At 37.5% G+C, this 23,233-nt stretch overlaps 1 protein-coding gene across 1 annotated transcript in view; it reads right to left on the bottom strand.

Moving 5' to 3' along the window:
* LOC150085282 (uncharacterized) overlaps positions 1-23,233 on the bottom strand; it is an 84,871-nt gene that overhangs the window by 9,076 nt on the left and 52,562 nt on the right. The window contains exons 11-14 of the mRNA XM_090373968.1: positions 12,963-13,055; positions 11,797-11,963; positions 11,305-11,484; positions 361-440 (exon numbers count right to left, since the gene is read on the bottom strand). Of these exons, the coding sequence (XP_090230094.1) occupies positions 361-440; positions 11,305-11,484; positions 11,797-11,963; positions 12,963-13,055 (520 nt within the window). The remainder of the gene's footprint in view (positions 1-360; positions 441-11,304; positions 11,485-11,796; positions 11,964-12,962; positions 13,056-23,233) is intronic.

The following is a 23,233-nucleotide window of genomic DNA, read 5'->3' as shown; positions in this document are numbered from 1 at the left end:
CTTATACTCCCTCCTATCGTGTCTGGGCAGAATTGCAGACAATTTCAAATTCAATCCTAACTTGGCTTTTTTTTCACATCCCAGCTGAATGGGGAGGGGCAGATATAATCTAGTAAATGCAATTAAAATAAATATGAAATATCATACTGAACCAGATGTGAATCCTTTGTCATTTTAAAAGCTAAAACAAACAGTGGTCTTAAGACAATGGCAGAGGTCAGCCAGAAGTTTTCACTTTTTACCCAGTAATTTGAGAAATGCCAATTTTTGCTTTTGTTTCAGAGAAGAATTCTAACATCACTAAATTCTTTTATGAGTATTACAGTACATATCATGGAATACAGTTATTCAGAAATTTACCTGAACTATAAATGTCTTCTTCACTGCCATTTCTAAGGTATGTGGAATTTATTGCTTCTGTCCATCTGATCTTTTCACTCCTGTTAAATATAATGTATGAATTATAGAATTATGTAAGTATTAATGTCATATTGTAGCAAATGGTTTACACTTTACATCTTTCACAATAATACATTTCAGAAAAGATTGCATTCTAAATTAAAAAGGAAAAAAAAATGTACAAAGTGGTTATTAAATCATAGGTAGTAAATAGAATTATTTACTGCCTTGAAAGAGCATGAGTAGAGTTGTGTTGCCACATCCCAGCACAGGAAACTCAAAATTCCAGACAAAGTCCAGATTTTTACATTTCATATACACTGATATTCTTGCATGTGTGAAATTTAATATCTATAATAAGAATATACAGGCAATCCCCCTCTAACACGATTGATAAATTGCGGCAATCATCGCACAACACGGTACTTATATAATACGGTTTCACCCTAACATGGTTAGAGAATTTCGGCAAACCTCGCATAACAGGGTATTTTTGAGGTTTTGTGGGGGGAGGGGGAATCTTGCTATTATGTTGGATGTAATTTTTCAACATTTCCACCACTCTTTTTGAATTGGCACTGTTGACTCACTAGTAAAAAAAAAAAAAAAAAAAATTATTGAGAAATCCCTGTATATTATTTTGTTGGGAAATACCCATGTTATGTTCTGTGCTACTGAACTTGTGGAAAAATCTAGATTTCAAAGTTTTATTACTATTGGACAGCATGCCAGGCCATCCAAAAGATTTAAGTCATCCAAACGTTGAAGTTATGTTTCTACCACCACAGTTGTACTAGGTTAATACAACTTCTTTCATTCAGCCATTAGATCAAGGGCATTATATCCACCTTTAAAACTTGTTACCCCAGGAAATTGTTACAATGGATTTTGGAAAAAATTGATTCCGAATCTATTGAAGTAAGGGAGGCATGGAAACATTTCTCAATTGTGGACTGTATCAGAATCATAGCTTTGTTACTCAAGGAAGTAAAACCATCAATGTTAAATGCATGTGGAAAAATGTATGGCCAGAGTCAGTTGATTCAACAAATATGATTGAACCAGCAGAAAATGGAATCGGTGCGATAGTAGAACTTCCTACTTTGGTAAGAGGGTAAGGTTTTGATGATATGACTATTGAAGCCCTTGTGGGTAGCACAGTTGAATCACCCTCCTCCATGATGGGGGGGGGATTTTACGGGTCTTTTTCACAATGTGGCTGAGTTAGTCGGGTTCAGGCGAGGATAGCATGGTTTTTTTCTCCTGGAAACGTGGGTTTTTTGTCCATCAAAACAGAAAATTTATAGACAATATATGCAGAGCAATGTGGCCTTAGTTGCCGATGCTCCTAAAAAAATAAAATAAAGATATGGTTACTGATACTGAAGACATTCAAGAATTACTGGTAGAAAAAGAGGCTGGTGAAGCGGATTTAGTGGAATTGGCATCAGAGGTAAAACCAAATTAATTCAGAGGATGATAGTGCAGATGAAAATTCTAAACTTCCAAATTTTACACTAAAAAGAATACAGGAAGGCATAAAGTTAGCCGAGCAATTAGAATCTTATATTTTGAATGCAGATTCTTGAATGAAAGGAGCCCAAAGTTCAAAATGGAGCTTCAAAAATGCTTAGTTCCATACAATGAAATTCACAGATTTATCAAGTAAAAGTAAACAAAACCAGATTACTGATTTTTTAAAGAGAGCAAAGATATACGAAATCTAGAATGGTGTATTTTTGTTAGTTTTGCTAACGTTTTATTAACGAAATAGTGTATTTTTGTTAGCTTTTGGAACGTAACCCCCCCCCCCTTTTGTACTTTTTTCTTAGTCCCATATAACACGGTTTCACACACACGACATTTTATAGGAACCTAACTACTGTGTTATATGAGGGTTACCTGTATAGATATAAATTATTAAATATCTTTTTATTACTGTGGTTACTATTTATGAATTCATAATTAATAAATAATTAAATTAAGCTGGTAAACATCCTACTGAAGTGCACCAAAAATTCAAATAATTTTATCCTGTGCAGCCACCATTACAGCCATAGGAGTTCAAAATTGTACTGTCAACTGTTTTATTGCAGCAGATAAATGAACACAATGAGTTGTGAAAACTACAAATATGAGAATCACATACGGTACATACTTCTGCTATATTATGTAATTTCCTTTTCCTTTTTTGTGACAGCATATGGGCTTGACTTACAATGTGCACCAGCATAAGTTATTCCAGGACTGTTCCAATCCCAATTTTATAAAATTACTTCATTTTAGCCACTAGGCTTTTTGTTCCAACTAAGAAATACTATTCTAGGTTTAGGCCCAAATGGATGTCAGATGAACTAATGAGACTCGTGGCAGAGAAGAAAAATGCATGGGATGCGTATAAATTATCAGGTGATACAGAAGCCTATGATAGATATAAGCTAGTCTGTAATCAAGTCACAAAGGAGGTTAGGCAAGCAAAGGCAGATTATGAGAAATCTTTGACAAAGGAGGCAAAGAAAAACAGCAAAGACTACTTTACTTATATAAACTCTAAAAGGAAGGGGATGAATCAGATTGGTCCACTTGATATCAATGGTTTGACTAGATCAGTGGTGTCCAACCTATGGCCTGCGAATAATTTTTATACAGCCCACATGGAAGGTGGACTAAAACAACATTTTAGAGAGTCGCACCACTGTGTGTACATGCATGCAAGTGTCGAGCTCGACTGTATTAAACGTTCACCTGCAGTTCAGTGCAGCCATACGAGTATGTATGCTAAATGCAGTTGCGTATGTATCAATCTTTTTATATTATGAAATTCTACTAACACAAAATCAAGGAAATTCATCTATTGGAAGCCACACTGGAAATGAAAAAAAAAAAAAAAACTGGTGTAAAACTGATAACACTACAATATGCATTTGATTAAAAAAAAAAGTTTGTTTACTGTAATTGTTTTTAGGAAACAATATCAGTACATCACATTTTCTGGGTGTATATTTGACCTTCTAACAAAATTTCAAGAAAATATATTTATTGTTAGTTCTATTATAAACTTTGAAAAATGGTGTGCAAAAGAATAAAAAAAATCATCCGCTATGAATAATGGATTATTTTTTGTAATGTATATTGTTACAAAAATTACAATATTTTGTAACAATACAAAGAACGCTATGACTAATGGATTGTTCACAGAATATTGTTATTATTTGTATTGTTACAAAATATTTCAATATATCCTTGTAGTGCATTTGATGTTATCACAAAGGAAGAAATTCATTTTCAGTACAAGCCAAAAAAAATTCACCATCCAGAGTCATATACTGTTCGAAGTCTGCATTTCCTGTTTTGAGCTGCAATAAAAAGATATATCCTATTGAAAAATTGATACTCTCTCTCTCTCTCTCTCCTCTCCCTCTCTCTCTCTCTCTCTCTCTCTCTCTCTCTCTCTCTTCCCCCCCCCCTTTTTTTTGGTTTTACTATAACTTGAGAAGGGGTTGTTTCCCCACAGTGAATACTATCCAGATTGCAAGCCATTACTGCTCCACTCTTCTAAATTGCATTGTCTTGAGATTATCCCCTTTGGGAAAATACTTACATCTGTTAGAAGCAGAAAACAGTTTATATTCCTCCACCATAACGAATTATCTTTGGTAACATAAAGAGTAACTTCCTGTTTGATTTTACCACAAGAGACTTCTCAGAAGAAAACACTTAATTGTTAGTCTTCACTGCAGTTGACATTATTTCCAGGTGGAATATCGACAAGTACTTTCCATCCATTTGAAGCAATAAACATTCCCCACTACCCACATTACAGGATTACTTTACATGCAATAAAGGATTGCCACTGGTTAATTTTACGAATGTTCATGCGAAGTTGCTCTGACACCAGTTTTTGAAGTTTATTACACAGCTATCTATTGATAGCTGCTTTATAAATTTCGCAGTCACATTTGACTGTACCAAACGTGTACCTGTAGCCCAGTGCAGCCATACGAGTAAGTATGCTAAATGCAGTTAGGTATGTATTAATCTTTTCATGTTGTGAAATTCTATTATTTTGATAACACTTGTTCATTTTATTGAATTATTATTAATTTGTACTGAATTCAAAAATCGTCCTTAAAAATGTCCCAAAAGAGGAAAGTAGATTTGGAGTATTGTGATTTTAATCAAAGGTGGACTGAAGACTATTTCTTCATTGAGTACGACAAAAAAGCAGTGTGTTTGGTGTGCAAGGAGACTATGTCAGTTTTTAAAGAATATAATTTAAAATGACACTATGATTCTTATGAAATAAGACTTATGATAAATATAAAGGAGTGTTACGAAAAGAAAAGTGTTCAAAGTTACAAAACGAATTAAGAAAACAACAAAACATACTGAAAACGTATCAGTCAAAAAATTGATCTGTTGTAAGTGCCAGTTATCAAGTAACACATTTGATCGCTTTTAAAAGTAAACTGTTCAGTGATGGTGAATTTATTAAACGGTGTTTGTTAAAAGTCTTGGAAGAAATTTGTCTGGAGAAACAAACAGTGATACAAGACATTAGTTTGTCTCAACAAACAATTATGTGAAGAGTAGAAGATATTGGAAAGAATTTGTTAGAACAACTTTTGGAAACCATAAAACAAACGTTTTATGGTTTTCATGACAGTATTGATGTAAATGACACAGCCCAACTCCTTATCTTCATACGCGGAATTAATGCTAATTTTGTACCAGTTGAGGATTTAGCTGATCTACAGCGTATGCATGGAACAACTACAGATGAAAATCTTTTTGAAAATTTTTGCCAATCTATTGAAAAGTTAGAATTAAATATTAAAAATCTGGTAGGAGTCACAACTGACAGTGCAAAAAATATGATTTGTAAAAACATTAGGCTTATGGGTAGAATAACCAAGAAAATTATAAATATTGGAGCTGAACCTCCGATTGGAATTCACTGCATTGTGCATCAAGACGTTCTCTGTGGGAAAGTATTGGATCTCCAACACGTTATGAATGTGGTTATTTCAACTGTAAATTTTATAAGATCACATGGCTTTAATCCCCATATGTTTCAACAGTTTCTTTCAGAAATTGAAGCTGAATACGAAGATGTAATTTTACATAGTTCGGTGAGATGGCTTAGTTGCAGCAAAGCGTTATATCGTTTCTTTAAACTGTGCCATGAAATCGATATTTTTATGACAGAAAAAGGAAAACCAACAAAACAACTATCAAATATGGAGTGGCTTTTGATCTTGCAATTCTTACAGACATTTCTAGTCATTTAAATGCTCTTAATTTAAAACTACAAGGGAAAGGAAAATTGGTCTCTGATTTGTATGGTGACATCAAATCATTTCAGAATAAGTTGTTATTATTTGAATCCCAAATTGAGCGAGACAATTTAGTTCACTTTGAATGTTGTACTGAGCTAAAAAAGAAACACACATTTCCAAAGAATCATTGCCTCTCATTATTAAAATTACTTTTTGATGAGTTTGAAAGTCAATTTGCTGATATAAGATCCCATGAAAAGGCATAAGCTTGTTTGAGAATCCATTTACTTCTGTGGCTGAAAACTACAATCCCAGCTTGCAGCTTGAAATTATTGATCTTCAAGCCAAAACATTATTCAAAAATAAGTATATAGACTGTGAAAATAAACTACTTGAATTCTACAAGGCTCTCCCATCTGAAGATTTTCTGCTAATAAAAGAAAACGCCATGAAAATGGTTACTTTGTTCGGATCATCGTATGTTTGTGAGCAAGTTTTTTCATGCATGAAATCAAATAACTATTTTAAAAGAAATAGAATAACTGATGAGAATCTTCATTCCGTATTGAGAATTGGCGTCACAAATTTTCAACCAAATTTTGAACAGTTATCTAAAAATATCCAGCCTCAATCATCTCATTAAAAGTTTTGTTCAGTGTATTGTGTGTTGTTATATTTATTTATTCACCTTAATATTGAAAAGCAGTGATCCTTTTCAGATTTTAAATTTTCCAAAGCGAGAATATAAAAGCAAAAGTAAGGTATTAAAAAACAAAAGGTATATCACGCTTAATGTCGAAGTTTGCAGATGATACAAAGGTTGGCATGGTTGTTAATAACAGTAATGACAGTATGCTACTGCAACAGGATCTAGAAAAGTTGGACAGATGGGCTGAGAAGTGGCAACTGAAATTTAACATTTACAAATGCAAAGTACTGCATATGGGTAGCAGTGTAACCCAGCGAAATGTACCAACTGTGTTTTTTTTTTTTTTTTTTTTTATGTAAACCCCAAACACAAGAGGTATTAGGACCTGTAGTACTTAGTACCGTGCTTGGGTTGGAGGTTGAGAAGACGAAAGAAGATATTTGTTGACATTGGACTTCAACTTCTGTAGACTGTAATTTTCAGGAAATACGTATGAAGGAAGGTTGTTCCACAAAACGGCAGTTGAATGAATAAACGAGGAAGATGAAAATTGGTTCTGTGAGTTTGAAGTTGGACAGTAAATGGATCTTGGCTGGTGGCGGCACGTGTTTGGACTGTTTTGAAAGAGAGAGTGGGAATTATAGAAGCCAATTCAGAAGAACAGTGCCCATGGAAGTATCTGTAGAAGAGGCATGCAGCAGAAACAGTACGTCTATGAGCGAGCGAGTGGAGAGACTCTGTTAGAGATGAATCATTAATTAACCTAACTGCCCTCTTCTGAATGGAATCAAGAAGCCTGAAGAGGTTTTGGGGGCACCATCCCAGATGTGGGAACAATATTCCATGGCAGGGCGGATTTGCAATTTATACAGAGTGAGCAGCTGTTTGGAAGAAAAGTAATGCCGAGAGCGAAAGAGAAAACCAAGTTTTTTAGATGCAGAGGAAGAAATATTTGCTTGTGCCAAGAGAGATTAGAAGTCAGGGTAATCCCCAAAAGAGATATATCATTTAGCCTAGAAATCAGAGTGTCACTAAAAATAAGCGTAGGAGCAAAAGAATCCTTTTTGCAAGATATAAGACAGGACTGAGTTTTAGAAGGATTAAAATCTACTAAGTTGTCTTTGCCCCACTGGAGAATTACCTGAAGGTCGGAATTTAAGGAATTGGTAGCAGATTTTTGAGAAATTGATGCTGATTGAGCAGGACAAGGTTTCTCAAAATGGAAAGTGGAATGCAATGTGCTATCAGTGGCAAAACTATGAATAGGATTTCCAGTCAATGGAAGAAAGTCATTAATATACAAGAGGAAAAGAGTGGGGGAAAGAACTGAACCTTGGGGAACACCGGCATTAGTGGAGAAGTTAGAAGACAGAGAGCCATCTACTATTACCCTAAGCAAGCGATCAGATAGAACACTGAATAACCAATTACTAAAAACAGTTGGCAAACCATAAGATGGAAGCTTGTTTAGAAGACCTTTATGCCAAACACGATCAAAAGCCTTTGAAATTTCAAGAGCAACTACTTGTGTTTCACCGAACCTTTCCATTGAATTAGTCTATAAATGGGTAACATAAGCCAGAATATCACCAGAGGATCGACACTGACGGAATCCATACTGGCGATCATTGATCAGATGGAAGGTTTCTAGGTGATTTAAGAGTTGGCGGGTTAATTGATTTCTCCATTACTTTAGAAAGAGTAGAAGTAATTGCAATGGGACAATAATTGGATGGGAGGGATTTGTCACCCTTTTTTAGGAATGGTTGGATACGAGCAAATTTCCAAGCAGAAGGAAAAACACCTTTGGAATAAGAAAGTGAAAAAAGGGCGGCAAAGAATAAGAGTAAGTTCAGGAGCACAAGTTTTGAGAACACGTGGAGAAATACCATCGGGACCTGGAACTTTCTTAGCATCAACATTCTTCAAAATCCTTCTGACATCCTTTTGACGGAAGACCACAGGAGGCATTGAATGGAGCATGTTGGGAATGGTGGGCGGTGTTTTACCAAGATCATTAATACATGAGTTGGAAGAAAAATGGGATGCTAGCAGATCAGCTTTATCCTTGGCTGAAGTGATAACAGAACCATCTGGTTTGGACAGAGGTGGGAGCAGAGATGGGCAAAAGTTGCGGCCAATAGCTTTGGCAAGAGACCAAAATGCTCGGCTACCATTAGGGCAAGAAGCAAGTTTTCTACTCTTAGCCTGTTCAAAGTCTAGTTTGGACTGATTAATAACTGCTTTACAATTGTTGTGAGCTTTTGTGTAGGCAGAAAATGAAATGGGAGAAATAGAAATTCTCCAATTTACGATAGGTAACATTCTTCTCTTGAACAGTCTTAGCACATTTATTGGAAAACCAAGGTTTAGATAAAGGATGAGATTTTAAAGTGGAGTGTGGGATAAAGGATTCCATTCCTGCAAGAATAATTTCATTGACACGATCTGAGCAAACGTTGACATCAGAAGTTTTGAAACAGTAATCCGACCAAGGAAAAGAAGTCTCGCAGGTCATCCCATTTTGCATTCTTGTAATGCCAAACAACTCGAGGATGGGAATAGCCATGAGATAAAGGTTCCATTGGAGAAAAGACAATCACCAAGTTGTGATCTGAAGTGCCTAAAGGAACTCTCACTTCGACCATGTACTTAGAAGGGTAGTTTGTGAGAAAAAGATCAAGCATATTGGCTGTATGATTAGGATTGTCTGGTATTCTTGGAGGTAAATGAACAATCTGTGCAAGGTCATTAGTAATTGCAAAAGCCTCAGCATCTCGACCAGCTGGGTCGGTGTGACTAGAAAATGGAAGCCAGCTGGAGTTGTGAACATTGAAATCACCAAGGAAAATTACCTCACTGTTAGGAAAGTTGAACTGCCGAAAGTCAAGTTGCAAAGAGAGGAAATCAAAGAGTTCCAAGTGATTTGTGGAATTGGGAGAATGGTAAAGACAACAGATAAATTTGACACAATGAAGTAGAGAGATTTTAAGCCAGAGAAGATCAAAGAGAGGGGATACCAAAGTGCCAAGTCTCTGACAGGGAATATCAAAATGGTCATATGCACAAGTACCACCTTTCGGGCGAAAGGAATCATACAGCGAATAATTTGGGCATCCGAGATGAGCAGTAGTTGAATCAACCGATAACTGAGATTCTGTCAGGAAAAGTACATGGGGTTTGGCAGACTGTAAGTGGAAATGGACATTGTTGAGATTCGAATTGAGACCACATATATTTGTGAAATGAATTAGGAAATGCTTGGGAGGTTTAGATCTTTTCGCAGATAAGCTTGCTCTATTAGTTTCACAATTCATGGTGTATTCAATAGTAAGAAAAAGTGGGTGGGACATGCTGTATGAAGTAATGAAATTTTTGGATATGGCGTACATATGGTAAGAATATACCCGGATCCTTGACATAACGTGGCCTCAACAATGCTCCCCGCATACACACTACTTGTACTCCCTCCAGTCATTATCTGGCAGAGTAGAGGTAGCAAGATTATACACTAGCTGATCTGGAAGCCTCCTAGAGAGTTACCAATAGGTTCGGTCCGGTGTACTAACTAGCAGACAGTCTGCGAACACCGTTTTAGAGCTGAACCCTCGAAATGTAAGGAATATTGGATCTCACCACGATGTTCATCATAACCTCAAAACTCATCAATCATACTGCATGATGGAAGAGATGGGGAAGGTTTGACCAGAACTTAGCTCTAGAGTCCAAACATGGGTTCCATCACTTCAAGCCTCCAATAAGCAAAGTGGTGGTATTGCACCAGTTGATGAGAGTCATCTACCACCTAGTACTGCCTGGTAACATAGAGGGGCGGCGTTCCTCCATGTGGTGTGGGCGCTACACCTCGACCCCTGCTTACGTTGGTTCACACTCGGGTGGGTCACCCACCATGTACTTGTGCATGGAGGTTATACCCAGGATTACTAACAGTCCCACCATCGTTGAAGGTGCGGGCAGAGGATTTGGCTGTCACAGACCCGGACTTCGCCGAAATTGGGTCCACTTGACTTGAGGGTCAGCCGAATATCAGTTCCATCAGCGTTTTAGACTCGCAGGTAGCAAGTACAGCTTGTCTGGCATATATGAGAGAATGTCTGTGACAACCTCAAGGAGTGTGGTGTTACACTCAGGATAGTGGAGAATGAAAGAGACCTGGGTGTAATTGGCAGTCAGATATGAAGTTTTCTGACAGTGCAGACAGGCTGCCAGGCTACTGGAATGAGTACAGAGAAGGGCAGTGAGATTTGGGAGTGGAACAAAGGATCGCTCTTACAAAGAAAGACTTAAGTTCTGCAAATTGCAGTGTCTGGAGACTAGTCATCTGCGAAGTAATCTGATTAAGGCCTTGAATGGATTTAGCAGCCTCAGTGCTGATGGGATTCTTCCTCTTTCTCAGATTACAAACCTGAGGGGCATAAACTTGAGGAAAGACAGTTGTCGAATAGATGTGCAGAAATTTGCCTTTAGCCAGCAGGGAGTTGATTGCTGGGAAAAATTGCGATCTGTCATTGTGTAAGTTTATAACTTAAATAAATTCAAGGAAGAAGTGGGCAAACTTTTGGAGCGAATGGTTGGGTGAAATGGAATTATGTTTATTTTATATTTTGGCTGATGCTTTTATAAGCTTGCTTTCTTGCATCATATGCTTCTACTAATGCTAATGCTAAACAATTATATGTAGAATATTTATAAATAATAATGGGGCACAAAGAAGATTCTCATTTCATTTAGATTATTATTATAATATTAGCCATATGGTGCAAAGATGAGAGAGAGAGAAAAGAATGATGATATTAGCTCAGGACCCTGGGTGTGCCAAGCCCATACTCACCAGATGTGAGCCCCTGGGGGTTGTTAGGAGTATACAAAAGACAAAAGTTAGGAAATGCAGGCATACTGGCTTGTCAATATACTAGTTAAATAACAAATGTAAGCAAATGCATAAATTAAACTTACTCAAGGGCACAACAAAGAACTAATTCCACAGTTTTTCCTTCATGATTTTCTGCCAGAGTCATTTTGATCATATGTTTGAAATTATCATGGACTAGAACAGAAAGGTGAGCATAAACATCTGTATCAGCTACTATGCTTTTGTCTTTTGGACAGTAATCAATAACATTATAGCATTCTTCACTGGAAATAAAATAAAATAAAAAAAATCAGTTTAATAACAAAAATTCTTTATTATTATTAACAATTACTCAAGAATCACAAAAATAATGTTAATTCTAATAACTGTTTATCAACATGAATGAGGCACTTTTAAATTTGTTATTAAAGTTGCTAGTTTTACTTATTAAAATTAGTTATTATTTTTCTCAAATTTATTTTTTTATTTGATTTATTCTTATGTAGTTAAATAAGATAAGTAATGCAATAATTTATGATTTTCCATCATGTTTTAAACAAATATTTTATTATCTTGGCTTGCATATAACAACTTACTGTTTTCTCTTAGTTATCACAAGCATATCAGAGAACAGGAACAGGTACAAGGGCGTTTTTGATATACGGTTTGTGCGTCCAAATGTTTTCTTTGGAGATATGTAATTTATTCTTAGTAATTGCCCTCTTTTCAGCAGTTGGCGAGAAGAAGAAATTACTGAAATTGCCTAGAGTAAAAATGGTTAATAAATTTGGATGCAGACAGTGATTTATATGAGTAGAATAAACATATTAATAGAATTTACAGAAAAAAGTTTATTTCACTTAACCTGTCGGTGATACCATGGATGGAAATTTCATCTCATCCACACCTAAAAATATATAACCAAAAAATATATAATCATATGTAAACAAAAATTTATGATCATGCTATACTCATCAGTTCCTTTCAAAGAAACTCCAATGATGAGTTCATAGCAATCAGTTTCAATGAAGTTCAGCATACTTGGAAAGTGTTCTGCTTCAAATTTAGTTTCAGGTGCTTCTGGGTATATACCTAATCCATTCCAACACTCATGTTACTGTTTGAAAAAGGCTAAGATATGTTTTTCACATATCTAAGCCTTTCCACATATTTGTGCCATTTATTCTTGATACTTACCAGTAGTGGAGATAGCTTGCAGGGGCGTGGAAGGCATAAAATACTAGTTGTTACTACTGGCAAATTTTCCCTTTGCCTTTTTAAATAATGCTTGCGTGTGTGCCCTGCTCATTTTATTTGAACATTACTGTTCTGGGAAAGTGATTAGAAGAGTGTGGAAAATGAAAACAATATGTTTATAAAAAATACCTACTGTTAACTTTGAATTTATATGTAAGGTAATCATAACATTAATGTCCAGAAAAAATTTCAATTTCAGTTAGAAATATTCACATGGCAGCATTATATGTTTCCGAAGGATGATATATGAAAATCAGCAGCTGACCACTGGGATTAAAAATTAAAGAAGAAAAAAAAGACTATTGTACGATCATAACATTTTAAAGTTAAAAAGAAAAGTGTTGTATTAAACAATAATTTTCAATATGAAGTATCCACAACTGCTCATGCTCTAAGTATTTTAAGATGGGCCGGAACATCTAACCCTTGCCATTGCAGATATAGACTGTTAATTTGAATCTTAGTTCATCGAAAAATACAGAAAATAACGTGTCTATTTACTTACTTTGCATTCTTTAAAATCAAGTTGTCCACTGAGAAGCAACATTTCTTCTAGTCTTTCCATCCTACGTGCTCCTTCATTACACTCCATAACAATCTGTTTAAAAAAAAAAAAAAAAAAAAATCAACTGTTTTTCTATGAATTCATTATACAATATTATTATTATTATTATTATTATTATTATTATCATCATTAGCCACATGGTGCAGGAAAGCCCGAGGCTTATGCTGCACCAGCCAAAAATAAAATAAAATTTTCTGAATTACCGAGAGAGAGAGAGAGAGAGAGTGAGAGTGAGTAGAAGGGAATCACCAAGAAAAATGATATCCAGCTCAGGACCCTGAGTGTGCCAAGACCATACTCACCAGATGTGAACCCCTGGGGCCTATGTAATAGACACTAAATAACAAATGATACTGATTTACTATTAAGCTGCATAAGGATCACGTTTGCTTCCATTTGCCTTCAATTATGCAGTGATAATGGATCATGAATTAACAATGAAATTCAGTCTAAAATTTAGATACTGTAGAGTGCTTATAAATAGTAGGCCACAATCAATCTACTGACAGATCATTAATTAAAGAAAGTGGTAGTAGTGGCATGTGATGCAAGAAAGCAAGTGTATTGCAAAAAAAAAAAAAAAATTTACAAAAGAAATCCCTCTAAATGTTTGTCCAGTTCCTCCTTAAATTTATTTAACCTATCAACTTCCACGACAGATGGAAGTTTGTTCCAGCAATTAACCACCCGCTGGCTAAAGACAAATTTCTGCAAATCTATTCTACATCTGTCTTTCCTTAATTTGAATTTATGCCCCCTTAGGTTCGTAATCTGAACAAGTGGAAGAATTCCATCAGAATTCAGCGTGCTCAACCCATTCAAGGCCTTATACACCACAATCAGATCACCTCGCAGGTGCCTACTCTCCAGGTGCTGCAATTTGCAGAACTTAAGCCTTTCTTGGTAAGAGCACCCCTTTGTTCCCCTCACCAAACTTGTTGCCCTTCTTTGTACTCGTTCTAGTAACTCTACATCTTTCCTAAAATGAAGCCTCCAGACCTGTACACAGTACTCTAGGTGTGGCCTGACCATTGCCTTGTATAATGGGATAATCACCTCCCTGTCCCTGCTAGCAAAATTATTATTATTATTATCCATAGAGTGCAAGGAAGCCTGAGGCTTATGCTGCACCAGCCAAAATAAATTTCTGAATTACCCAAAGAGAGAGAGAGAGAGAGAGAATCAGAAGTAGAAGGGAATTACCAAGAAAGAGAAGAATGATGATATCCAGCTCAGGACCCTAGGTGTGCCAAGCCCATGATGTGAGCCCCCAGGTTCCTATATATCATTGACAAGACTCCATGACCTGCCCTGGCAGCCCGTCTGCACTTCTCAGCAAACTTCATATTTGACTGCACAATTACCCCAGGTCTTTTTCACTTTCCACTTCCCTGAGTGCGGTACCACACAGTTGGTGCGTTTCTCTTTGGTTATTGCTACCCATATGCAGTACTTAGCATTTGTCAATGTTAAACTTCAGTTGCCACTTCTCAGCCCATTTTCCCAACTTATCTGGATCCTGTTGCAGTAGTACACAGCCATTACTGTCAATAACAACTCTGCCAACCTTTGTATCACAGTGATCACAGTCTGCAAATTTCGACACTAAGGCTGATATACCTTCATCAATATCATTGATATATATATATATATACACAAAACAATGGTGGACCCAACACCGAACCCTCTGGGACTCCACTAATAACATTAGTCCACAAAGAGCAGCATCCATTGATTACCACCCTCTGTCTTCTCCCACTGAACCATCCTTTTATCCATTGCAGCAATTTACCCTTAATACTATTCTGCTCCAATTTGTACAGTAGTCTTCCATGTGCAACAGTGTCAAAAGCTTTCCTGAAATCCAAGTATATGATGTCAAAATTATTTTTTTCATCCAGTTCCTTTGTAACCACATCATAATAACCAATCAAATTTGTCAGACAAGACTTTTCCTTAACAAACTCATGCTGTGTCTGAATTATTGCTGCAGTCTTGTCTAGATGATCCTGCAATGCATCTTTAACCAGTGACTCCATTATTTTACTCGGAACAGAAGTTAAACTAACTGGTCTGTAATTACTTGTGTCACCCTTCGATCCTCCTTTGTAAATTGGGGATAAATTTGCACATCTCCAGTTCGTGGGGATCTCTCCTGAGTCCACGGATGCTCTCATAATTATGGCTAAGGGTTTGCTTACTTCCTTTGCCACTTCCTTTAATATAACTGGATAGATCCCATCCACCCCAGGTGCCTTTCTTATGTTTAACTTCAACAATTTCTCCTCCACTTTGTTCTCAGTTATTACAAAATCATTAAGCACCCTGCTACAATTTGATAACTTGGATTTTTAAACTTTAATAACTCCTCATGTGTGAATGTAGATGCAAAATACTCATTCAATTTGTTTGCTCTCTGAGCAGGATCAACAGTCGAACCATCGATATCAAGTGGACCAGTCAGATTCATCCCCTTCCTTTTAGAGTTTATATAAGTAAAGAAATCCTTGCTGTTTTTCTTAGCATCCTTTGCCAAAGATTTCTCGTAATCTGCCTTCACCTGCCTAACCTCCTTTGTGACTTGATTACAGACTAGCTTATATCTGCCATAGGCTTCTGTGTTGCCTGATAATTTATATGCATCCCATGCATTTTCTTCTCTGTCACGAGTCTCATTAGTTCATTTGATAACCATTTAGGCCTAAACCTTGAACAATATTTCTTAATAGGCTTTTAATAGCTTCCATGATTAATTCCTTGAATGCCAATTAGTAATTAGTAGGTACAGCTACGAATTACTAATATCAACACTAATGCCAATACCTTTCTTTAACAGGCTATGAGGGTAAGGCCTCTCCACTAGAGCTGATTTTCCACTGAACTCCAAATAACTATCTCCCTGAGAGGCCATAGTCTGAAGGCAAACAAATGAAGTTTATGACTGTATTCAAGGACTCTCTAACCTTTGACAGAAAACTGATATTATTCATAGAAGTAGTAGCAAATGATGTAAGAAAGCCAGCTTATACAGCATTAGCCAAAAAAAATCATATTTTATATCCATCATCCTCTCTAGTAGATTCCACAACATGTGCGAGTTTATTCCAACAATCAACCATCTTCCTGTTGAAGGCAAATTTCCACACAATTCAATCTGCAACAATCTGAATAATTTATGTCCCCTCGTGTGTACAGCAAGAGGAAGGAGTCCAGAATACACATGAGGGAACGTAAATTCAAATTGAAGAAGCATGGTTGCAGGTTAGATGTTCAGAAATTTGCCTTCAGCCAAAGGGTCATTGATTGTTGGAACAGACACCCATCTGGTGTTCTGGAGGTGGGTAGTTTGAATAAATTGAAGAAAAAACTAGATAAACTGTTAAAGGGAATGGATAGGTGAAGTGGGAAGTGTTGGCTTTTTTTTTTCTGTTGATGCTGCATAAAGCTTGCTTTCTTGCATCATACCACTACTACTAATAATAATATCAGTAATATGAGGCAGTTATGTTATGAGGCAGTTATGTCACCACATCCTGTATGGACGAAAAGCATAGTTCAATGGATGCTATCTGATAATCTGAGGTCCATTAAAGTGAGGATTTAACATTATTGGAACTGAAATCTAAAAAAATGGAACAATCTTCAAAAATAATGGCTATATTAACTGAAAAACTGTGTAGGAATACTATATTAATATGAGTTAGGTTATAAACTGAGAACAGATAGAAAATCTTGCATATTATATGTTGTGATTATGATGTTATGAACATGAACATTAATTCATATAAATATTATCAAGAGATGGCTGGCATTACAGTATATATATATATATATATATACTGTAATAGTAGTATATATATATATATACACACACACACACATACACACACACTATAATAGTAATAGTATATATAGTCGATTCTGGTTATTTGGGACACATTGGGACTAGTGCATTTTGACACGATTAAGCGGCAGCCCCAGTTATCCGAAGTTTCACGTAAATAATTAAAAATACAATGTAACCCCCCTTTACAATTAGTTCACTCTACAATCAAATCACGTTACAACGAACTCACCATAGTAAAGTACTGTTCACTATACGATGTGTAGTAAGCGCCGGTCATTGTGATCACGTTTGTGAACTGAATTTTAATTCTATTAAACAGCAATTCTAATTATCGGTGCCTCTGTAGCCAGGTGGGAAGGAGCAGCAATGTGTAGCACACGCTTCTTGATTAGACCGGAGTTCGAGCCCGTCACCACGAAATACGGAGGATGCAGAAAGGTCAGGGAATGACCACTGCATTTTCCCGAAGCAATATGGCCTTAGTTGCTAATGCTCCAAAAAACCAAATAACAACAACAACGATTCTAATTAGCGAAAATAGGAGGAATATTATCCACAGGCTATAAAAGCAAAGATATATTAAGCACAAATTTACCCTTTATTACCTTACCAATTAAAAAATTAAATGATATGTGAAATTCGGAAGAATATACGTGATAATCGGAATAATTAATACGTACTGTAATATGTACGTACTAACTAAACTAGTTGACATTTCTGTTCACTGATATTTGTGGGAGGGGATTAAAATTTAAAACAGTAAAAAGATAAGCAATCAATAACAAAAAACACAGTGCACACAAATTGCAAGTAACACAATACGCACAAGTGAGAACGGACTAAAGAGTTACAAAGCTTTAAAAATAGGAATGAAGAGAAGATTCTGAAAATAATTTTTTTTTTATGTGATTGAAGATTCCATGGAAGTGTAAACACATTTTACCATAATAACCCACAGAATTCCAGCTGTCAGTATTATCGCAAATTCAGTAAGATCGAGTTTACTATCCATTTATGATAGATTGCACTAACAGAAAAGCCCAATAAACAGGTGACTGCTAATTGTTTTTATTGTTTTATGGTTGTGATCTCCAGAAATCCGACCGAACTACGCGGTACGGTCGGAGACAATCATAGGGTAATCTCCAGTGCTGCGCGATTAAACAGCATTTTGTCCCAATTAAGCGAAGTAAACCCTGGCTATTTTCTCGATTGGGTTCTGTTTTTTAAGATTTGTCCCAAATAAACGGCTGCCCAGATTAACCGGTGGCCCAAATAACCGGAATCCACTGTATACAGGGTGTTTCAGTTAAACGTTTCAGAACTTCTAAGAGGGGTAGGGTACATCCTGACAACTCGAAATCACATAGCAATGTGGGGTCGGAAATGCTTTCCTGAAGCGGTGTTGTACACAGAAGCACCATAAAAAGAAAAGAGACCATAAGTGAGAAATCGTTTTAATAATACATGAAAAGAAGCAAAAGGTACATGGATTAAAGTAAGTGTTCGAAGTTTCTTCCACGGGCTACAATGCACGCCTCATATCTCCGACGCATGGACATCCGAACATTCTGGAATACTCCAGGCGATTTCGAATTTCTTGAACAAGAACGCCAAGTTAGTAGGATGGATGATTACACGAATGCAGAGTTAGCCGATATGCATTTGGCGTACGGGGCTGCAAATTGTAGTGGGCCAGCCGCACAGCGTTTGTACGCGGCACGATATCCGACGAGGCGTATTCCCAGTCATAATTTCTTTGCAAGACTGCACCAGAGGTTAGCTGAGAGAGGTTCATTTGAAAGAGCTGACAGGGACAGGGTAAGAACAGCACGGACTCCAGCCGTCGAACAGAATGTGCTGCAGCATGTACAGGGGAATCCAAGAACGAGTACACGAAGTCTAGCAAACGCAGTTGGGGTTTCCCATTGCAGCGTCTGGAGGATTCTCCGAGAACAAGACATGCATCCGTTTCACGTGCAGCGTGTCCAGACACAGCAACCGGAGGATTATGCACCTCGTATTGCTTTCGCACAGTGGTACCTTGGAAAATGTGCTACAAATCCCCTTTTTCCTGCTGAAGTGTTGTTTTCCGATGAGGCATCCTTCACAAGGGAAGGAATTTTCAACACGCATAACGACCATATCTGGGCGGTCGAGAACCCGCATGCAATACGACGTCGTGCAGCACAGATTCGATTTTCGGTCAATGTATGGGCCGGTATTATGGGAGATCACCTCATCGGACCTTACCTGTTACCGTGTCGTCTAACCGGACCTATCTACTTGGTCTTTCTGCAGCAAGTATTGACACAACTTTTGAGAGATGAACAGATTTCTGCATCGACGCAACACACAATGTGGTTCCAACACGATGGAGCCCCTGCCCATTATAGCGGAGATGTTCGTAACTACCTGGATGTCACATTTGGTCAACAGTGGATTGGACGTGGTGGTCCCGTGCGTTGGCCTGCTCGGTCACCCAACCTATCATGTCTTGATTTTTATTTCTGGGGTCATATGAAATCGCTAGTTTATGACACCCCTGTTGACAATGCTGAGGAGCTGGTTGCAAGAATCGCAGTAGCTGCCGAAGAAATTCGAAATTCACCTGGAGTATTCCAGAATGTTCGGATGTCCATGCGTCGGAGATGTGAGGTGTGCATTGTAGCCCGTGGAAGAAACTTCGAACACTTACTTTAATCCATGAACTTTTGCTTCTTTTCATGTATTATTAAAATGGTGCTTCTGTGTACAACACCGCTTCAGGAAAGCATTTCCGACCCCACATTGCTATATGATTTCGAGTTGTCAGGATGTACCCTACCCCTCTTAGAAGTTCTGAAACGTTCAACTGAAACACCCTGTATATACTGTAATAGTATATAGCAATACATATATATATACACACTGCTATATACTATTACTACTATCTATATATATATATATATATATATAAGTAGTAATATTGACCTGTTAAGATGCAAAATAAGCAGAAAAAGGAAAATAACAAAAGTTATCATATGTCTAATGCACCAAAACGTGCAGCACAGCAGTAAAGGAAACAAAAGGATATAAATAATGTGTCTGTGAAAATGGAAATGAAAAATACAAAGTGCCTGAACTAAGAGAAGTTTAAGGGATAGTAGAAACTGGAAGTGAAGTAGTGGTTAAAAAGTGAAAGAATTTGAAAAACCTAGTATAAAAATTAACTGGGACTGAGGAAGCAAACAATATGCAAAAATAATTTTATACAAATAAATAAATAATAACAAAAATTAAATAAATAAATAACACTGTATTCAGATATGGGAGGGCAATTGGGTCCTTGAGGTTGTCACAGACATTCTCACAGATATGCCAGACAAGCTGTACTTGCTACTTGGGAGTCTAAAACGCTGATGGAACTGATATTGGGGTGGCACTCAAGTCAAGTGGACCCAATTTCGGCAAAGTCCGGGCGGTCTGTGACAGCCAAATCCTCTGCTTGCACCTTCATGATGGTGGGACTGTTAGTAATCCTGGGTATAACCTCCATGCACAAGTACATGGTGGGTGACCACCCAGGTGTGAACCAACATGAGCAGGGGCTGAGGTGTGGCACTCGCACCACACGGAGGAACGCCGACCCTCTATGTTACCAGGCAGTACTAGGTGGTAGATGACTCTCATCAACTGGTGAAATACCACCATTTTGCTTATTGGAGGCTTGAAGTGGTGGAACCCATGTTTAGTCTCTAGAGCTAAATTCCGGTCAACCCTTCCCTATCTCTTTCATCATGCAGTATGATTGATGACTTTTGAGGTTATGATGAACATCGTGGCGAGATCCAATATTCCTTACATTTCTAGGGTACAGCTCTAAAACGGTGTTCGCAGGCCGGCCGCTAGTTAGTACACTGGACCGAACCTATTGGTAATTCTCTAGGAGGCTTCTGGATCAGCTAGTGTATAATCTTGCTACCTCTACTCTGCCAGATAATGACTGGAGGGAGTCCAAGTAGTGTGTATGCGGGGAGCATTATCGAGGCCACATTATGTCAAGGATCTGGGTATATTCGTACCACGTGTACGGCATATCCAAAAATTTCATTACTTCATACAGCATGTCCCACCCACTTTTTCTTACTATTGAATACACCATGAATTGTCAAAATAATAGAGCAAGCTTATCTGCAAAAAGATCTAAACCTCCCAAGGACTTCCTAATTCATTTCACAAATATACGTGGTCTTCATTCTAATCTCAACGATGTCTATTTCCACTTGCAGTCTGCCAAACCCCATGTACTTTTTCTGACAGAATCTCAGTTATCCATTGATTCAACTACTGCTCATCTCAGATGCCCAAATTATTCGCTGTATGATTCCTTTTGCCTCAAAGGTGGTACTTGTGCATATGTCCGTTCTAATATTCCCTGTCAGAGACTTGGAAATTTGGAATCTCCTCTCTTTGATCTTCTCTGGCTTAAAATCTCTCTACCTCATTGTGTCAAATTCAGCTGTTGTCTCTACCGTTCTCCCAACTCCACTAATCACTTGGAGCTCTTTGACTTCCTCTCTTTGCAACTTGACTTTCTCCAATCCAACTTTCCTAACAGTGAGGTCATTTTCCTTGGTGATTTTAATGTTCACAACTCCAGCTAGCTTCCGTTTTCTAGTCACACCGACCCAGCAGGTCGAGATGCTGAGGCTTTTGCAATTACTAATGACCTAGCACAGATTGTTCATTTACCTACAAGAATTCCGGACAATCCTAATCATACAGCCAATACGCTTGATCTTTTTCTCACAAACAACCCTTCTAAGTACACAGTTGAAGTGAGAGGTCCTTTAGGCACTTCAGATCACAACTTGGTGATTGTCTCTTCTCCAATAGAACCTTTATCTCATGGCTATTCCCAACCTCATGTTGTTTGGCATTACAAGAATGCAAAATGGGATGACCTGCGAGACTTCTTTTCCTTGGTCGGATTACTGTTTCAAAACTTCTGATGTCAACGTTTGTTCAGATCGTGTCAGTGAAATTATTCTTGCAGGAATGGAATCCTTTATCCCACACTCCACTTTAAAATCTCATCCTTTATCTAAACCTTGGTTTTCCAATAAATGTGCTAAGGCTGTTCAAGAGAAGAATGTTGCATATCGTAAGTGGCTTGTTTCTATTTCTTCAGTTTCATTTTCTGCCTACACCAAAGCTCGCAACAATTGTAAAGCAGTTATTAATCAGTCCAAACTAGGGTTTGAACAGGCTAAGAGTAGAAAACTTGCTTCTTGCCCTAATGGTAGCCGAGCATTCTGGTCTCTTGCCAAAGCTATTGGCCACAACTTTTGCCCATCCCTGCTCCCACCTCTGTCCAAACCAGATGGTTCTGTTGTCACTTCAGCCAAGGATAAAGCTGACCTGCTAGCATCCCATTTTTCTTCCAGCTCATGTATTAATGATCTTGGTAAAACACCTCCCATCAATTCCAACACGCTCCATTCAATGCCTCCTGTGGTCTTCCGTCAAAAGGATATCAGAAGGATTTTGATGAATCTTGATGCTAAGAAAGCTCCAGGTCCTGATGGTATTTCTCCACTTGTTCTCAAAACCTGTGCTCCTGAACTTACTCCTATTCTTTGCCGCCTGTTTTCACTTTCTTATTCCAAAGGTGTTTTTCCTTCTGCTTGGAAATTTGCTCATATCCAGCCAGTTCCTAAAAAGGGTGACAAATCCCCTCCCATCCAATTATCGTCCCATTGCAATTACTTCTACTCTTTCTAAAGTAATGGAGAAATCAATTAACCGCCAACTCTTAAACTACCTAGAAACCTTCTGTCTGATCAACGATCGCCAGTATGGATTCCGTCAGTGTCGATCCACTGGTGATATTCTGGCTTATGTTACCCATTTATGGACTAATTCAATGGAAAGGTTCGGTGAAACACAAGTAGTTGCTCTTGACATCTCAAAGGCTTTTGATCAAGTTTGGCATAAAGGTCTTCTAAACAAACTTCCATCTTATGGTTTGCCAACTGTTTTTAGTAATTGGTTATCCAGTTTTCTCTCTGATCGCTCACTGAGGGTGATGGTAGATGGCTCTCTGTCTTCTAACTTCTCCACTAATGCCGGTGTCCCCCAAGGTTCAGTTCTTTCCCCCACTCTTTTCCTCTTGTACATTAATGACCTTCTTCCATTAACTGGAAATCCTATCCATAGTTTTGCTGATGATAGCACATTGCATTCCACTTTCCATTTTGAGAAACCTTGTCCTGCTCAATCAGTTTCAACTTCTCGAAAATCTGCTACCAATTCCTTAAATGCCGATCTTCAGGTAATTTTCCAGTGGGGCAAAGACAACTTAGTTGATTTCAACCCTTCT

The sequence above is a fragment of the Mastigoproctus giganteus genome, chromosome 5, assembly GCF_048544385.1.
Source record: "Mastigoproctus giganteus isolate SK-2022 chromosome 5, ASM4854438v1, whole genome shotgun sequence".
In the NCBI taxonomy this organism is placed as follows: domain Eukaryota; kingdom Metazoa; phylum Arthropoda; class Arachnida; order Uropygi; family Thelyphonidae; genus Mastigoproctus; species Mastigoproctus giganteus.
Note: the sequence above shows the minus strand (reverse complement) of the source record. Positions and strands in the feature narration are given on the sequence as shown.